This window comes from Cystoisospora suis (genome assembly GCF_002600585.1).
Source record: "Cystoisospora suis strain Wien I chromosome Unknown contig_3450, whole genome shotgun sequence".
Lineage (NCBI taxonomy): Eukaryota > Apicomplexa > Conoidasida > Eucoccidiorida > Sarcocystidae > Cystoisospora > Cystoisospora suis.
In genome coordinates, this window is record NW_027156245.1 from 32,778 (window position 1) to 37,646 (window position 4,869).

The 4,869-nt window shown below is 41.7% G+C and overlaps 2 protein-coding genes across 2 annotated transcripts in view; both read right to left on the reverse strand.

The window, feature by feature from the left end:
• Positions 1-21: 21 nt before the first annotated feature.
• On the reverse strand, positions 22-591 carry CSUI_006754 (uncharacterized protein; the record flags this gene model as incomplete). The annotated part of the gene is made up of 1 exon (XM_068066907.1): positions 22-591. A coding segment is annotated over exon 1 (210 nt), but the record flags the coding sequence as incomplete, so codon positions are not given.
• A 310-nt stretch (positions 592-901) lies between these two features.
• The window catches only part of CSUI_006755 (trna pseudouridine synthase), a 9,830-nt gene continuing 5,862 nt past the window's right edge, over positions 902-4,869 (reverse strand). Inside the window, exons 3-5 of the mRNA XM_068066908.1 lie at positions 4,367-4,793; positions 3,424-3,496; positions 902-2,557 (exon numbers count right to left, since the gene is read on the reverse strand). Of these exons, the coding sequence (XP_067921120.1) occupies positions 3,492-3,496; positions 4,367-4,793 (432 nt within the window). The 3' untranslated portion in view covers positions 902-2,557; positions 3,424-3,491. The remainder of the gene's footprint in view (positions 2,558-3,423; positions 3,497-4,366; positions 4,794-4,869) is intronic.

The window sequence follows — 4,869 nt, forward strand, 5'->3', positions numbered from 1 at the left end:
TGTACACCACATTCGGGTGTATGGACGCCGCATAGTGTAGGGTTATTGTGTAGTTGTCGGCAATGCGAAGTCGTGGTGATTCGCGCGATGAACATCCTTTCACGAGGAAGAACTCTCAGAACAAAAATGGGGGTCCCGGTCGGGTAAGGTCTCCTCCATCTTTTCTTCTTACACACACCAAGGCCGCTCTGTAGAGATAGATACGGTTTCACAAAGCGCCCATGCGGTGTCATGATCCATAATGCCTTTTTCCTCCTTGTCTTTCCAGAAACTGTGAGAGATATTTCTTCTGTCAAGAGAAAGGATCGATCCTCAGATAGGAACTCCTTTTCGGAAGCAATCTAGTCTTAGACGAAAGAGAACGTTTCTATCTCAAGTTCACCTACGAGGCTCCTTTCTGATGAGTTGACGAGGTGTACATACACCCTGATATATTTTGTAGAGAGACTTGAGGTGGCCTTACGTTCTCATAGATCATTAACTATCTTTCCCTGGAGTTATGCATGTGTGAGGATCCTCTGTCTCTTCGGAGACACAAGCCGATGATCATACGAAGAACGGAGAACGACCGGCTGAGCTCTTTAAGTCCTTAGATTTTGCATGCATGTATTTTTCTTTGTATAGGCAGACACATCTCTGCTTCAGAATCTCGTTACCTTCACGACGATCATAATTAGACTAAGGTGATTGGATGGATGGTATCTAGCATCAGAATAAGAAGCCTTTCTTTCTTTCTTTCGTGTGGACAAGGGAGAAAATTCTTTCATCTTGTTTCCCTGTAGCCTTATCTTTCTCAAGAAACGAGGTTGTAGAAAATGAACATCCTTCCTTTCTTTCTCACTCTTTCTTTCTTTCATTCTCACCTTCTGTCACCAAGATACTGCTGCTTTGAAGTGAACTTCTCTTATCCATTTCTCAGTCTCTTCTCCAAAGAAATCTACATAGATCGATCCATCTAGATCTACATTATGTACATCTCTCTATCATCTTCTCTGTCTAGTGAGAGAAGAGGGCCAAGGGTTGCGAAACTCTACTATACAGAGGGGGGACAATGAGTCTTATACAAAACAGATGAACCTTCTGTTCCATTCACTGAGAGATAAAGATATCATTCATCCATTCCTTTACTTGTTCACAAACAAGGACATCTCTAGAGTCTTACTGCGATCATGACAACGTAGTGAAGACAACCCTCCCCAGCTAGATACCTTCTTCTTTTATCTTCTCTTCCAGATCTTGCCATAGGGAAGAGATCTATCTCTCTTTCGTATTGTCTCAGTGTGTATGATGATAGGGAGAGATGAATAGGTAGCTCTCTTGGGTTGTCTGTCTTCATTCTTTTCGACTTATTCGCTACACTCTCCTGAACAAGAAGATGAAAGGACCACTGAGAAGAGATAAAGGAATGGCCTTGTTAGGCAAGACAAATCGAAAGAAAGAGAGAAAGAGAAGGGGTAGGATAGATCTTCTCTAGAACGAGGGGGATCATTAGCGATCGAAAGATGGGATGCTGTACATACACCACAAATGCCGTTTGGAGTGTAAAGGAGAGAAGAGGAAGAAACACGTAATGGCCTCGTTGTCATGATTCGCCTACGACCCCTGGCAGTAGTACAATGGAATCTTCCTCTTACCTCTTTCTCTTATACATACATACCTTTATAGATATACACCTACATACCTTCATATGTATCTATACACTATGTATACACATATATGTACTTACACAAAACCTTAGATATGTATGGAAAGTTATGCAGTAGTTCCTGTAAGCCAAGTGAAAGACAAGAGACAGGACATGATAGCTACATCTATCTATCTATCTATCCATCTATCTATCTATGTTTAGTCTATCTCTTAATTCCTATGTGACAAGGAAGCAAAGAAGAAGAAGGAGTCATGAGTGACTGGTGTTCCTGCTAAGAGTTAAGATAGATAGATAGAAGAGATTAAAGATAGATAGATTAAAGATAGATAGATAGATAGAAGAGATTATCTTTCTATGGCATGTGAATAAGGCGCGGTCGAGTCCTAACTCCTTCACAAGTTATCTTCTCCCTTCTTCCTTCTTCTTTCTTCTCTCTCTCACATCGTTTCTCCATTAGCGCGACTGCAAAGAGAAAGAAGAGAGGAGGAAGAGAAGAAGAAATCTGTTTCAAACAAGGAAAGGAAAGGAAAAAGACCACACCTCGGCAAAGGTAAGAAGAAAGTGAGAGAAGAGAAAAAGGAGAGACAAAAGGAAAGAATGGCTGACGAAAGAGAGAAAGAAGAGAAGGATCGAGAAGAAGATAAAGAAGATCAAGTGTCTCGGTCGTGAGTTCTATTGATAGAAAAGTCTCTCAAGAAATGAGGGGAGAAAGACTCTCTGTAGAACGAGACCTCTTGCAGGCGCACAAAGGATTCCCTCGTCTCTCCTTCTTCTGCTTCGAACTCGAGCCTCTGTTTCTTCTTCTTTGTCATCTTTCTCTTTTACACAAGAAGAAGGAGGAACAGGAGGGAGCTTTCCATGGATCAAAGCATGCCGGATATCTTCAAGAGACAATCGACCTAATCCAACCTGAGAAAAAAGAAGAAAAGAGAAGGAAAGAAGCAAACACAGAGACACATACACATCTTCTTCAGGTGTACAGACACCATGAAAGAAGAAAGAACGTCAAGGAAACAAAAAGAAGAAAAAAGAAAGAAAGAAAGAAAGAAAGAAAGAGTGAGAAAGAAAGAAAGAAAGAGAGAAAGCGATATGCTTTCATACCATTACGAGCGCATGCATGATATGGCGATGTCCGTTGCTGTGAGAGTAGCAGGTCATAGAAAAGAAGAAGAAGATCAAGAAGGAGAAAAGGAGGAGGAGAAATGTCCTAACTTCTTTTCAAGAATACTCAGAATTCACCTATTTCTCTCTCTCTCTCTCTTTCATGACACGCTGCATAACTCAGGTAAGAAAAAGTCTATGAAAAGAATTAGCAGACTGAAAAGTGGCCTCCCGCAAGGTACTCGAAATGTGTGGGTGTGTCTCTCTCTCTCACCCCATCTGTTCAAGGCAAGCATCTACATGCACAGCCATATGTAAATACAGATAAAGAGACATCCACAGATGTATAGGGGGAGAGAGAGAGGTAGAGAGAGAGAAAGATGTGCATATGTATGCATAGCCAGGTGGATAGATAGATAATAGATAGAGAGATAGAGAGGTGTAGGTGGAGAGAAATGAGAGAGAGACCTGTGAAGATGCATCTCCTCTACCTCTGCCTTTTCTTATGACTGAAAGAGAGGAAAGAGGTATCATTCGATTGGTTAGAATGCATGCAATTGGATCGATAAGGAGAGATAGCAACCGAAGATATAAATAGAGAGAGAGAGAGACCATGTGAAAAGGAGAATCTCTCCTCTTCTTTTTCTTTGTCTTCTCTCTTTCACACCTCTCACCTGTACGAGACCTCCGACCATTTTTCTTATCATCTTGTAGAGAAATCGATTGCCCACCACGTCGATTCTCAGACTGTCGATTTACAGTGGAGACATCACAGCAGACAGAGAGAAGAAACAAGCCGCAGAAGTAAAAGGGAGAAAGCGATAGAGACATTGGCGCATTGAGAGAATCGATTTGCATGCACGTAAGAGATCTAAAAGACTTTGTTCCATGAAAAGATGGCAACGAAAAGGATAGAAAAGTAGGAAGAAGAAAAAAGAGCTGAGAGAAACAAAGATAGAGACTCGAATTCTCGGCCGTATATACACTTGTAGAGATAGGATTCTATAGCATGATATGAAGTGATACATACGTCTGGCTTAGTTAGGAAGGATAGGTACAAGTCCGAATGTGTCTTACGTACAGATGAGATAGCGAGGAGGTGTATATACACCGGAACAACGACAATAGATAGACATGAACTCTCTTCCTGCTTATCAGCGGACAAATAGATAGATAAAGGATGGATAGGCCAGTAGACGAAAAGCAAAGAAGAAAGAGGTTGTCCACAGAGAAAAATGAAAAGAAGAAGAGAAAGGAGAGACATCTCGACTCTGCAGTCGCAAGACGAAAGAGAAGGAGAGAACAGAGACAGAGTGAGAGAAGGAGAGCGAAAAGAGATCAGGAAGAGAAAGAAAGTAAAATGAAAGAGACAGATCGAAGAAAAGATTTCTTCATCCCTATCATCATGCAAAGAACGAGGAAGAAGGAGGGAAGCGGCTACATCTGTGTCGATACAACACAATCGACCCATTTGAATCAGAAGAAGAAAGAGAGAAAGCGATAGTCAAGGAAAACAGCACAAAGAAAGAGAGTGAGGTACTAATGAATGAAAAGAAGACGAGGAAGAAGAAAGATAGACCGCCACTACCGCATCGGCCCATCTTTCTTATCATGAAACACACCCTTGAGGTAGATGAGAAGACGAGCTTCTCTTCGCGGAGGATGGATCTCCATCTCTTTCTTCTTCTTCTTCTACTTTCTTCTTCGGGAGAAACGACGAAGAAGAAGACGAAGACGAGCCCGGGGAAAGAGAGAAGACAGCTTCAGCTACACCAGGAGAGAAGACCCGTGAAGAAGATCTCGGAGAAGGATGAAAAGGCTGGGTCTCTGAAGAAGAAGAAGAAGAAAAGAAAGAAGAAGAAGAAAGAGAAGGAAGATAAGGAAGATGACGGCATCTTTCTTCGTCGTCTCCGAGAATTGATTCTGGCCATGGCATGAATCGAAGTGGAGTTATAGCTAGCTGTTCCATATGACAAATAGATTCTTCTTCTCCCTTTCTTCTCCTCTTCTCTCTCTCCTTTCCTTTATATTCACATCGAAAAGCCTTCGAGACAAAGTGAAAGAAAGAAAGAAAGAGACCAGAGAAAGATGCAGAAAGAACGAAAGAAGAAGAAGAAGAA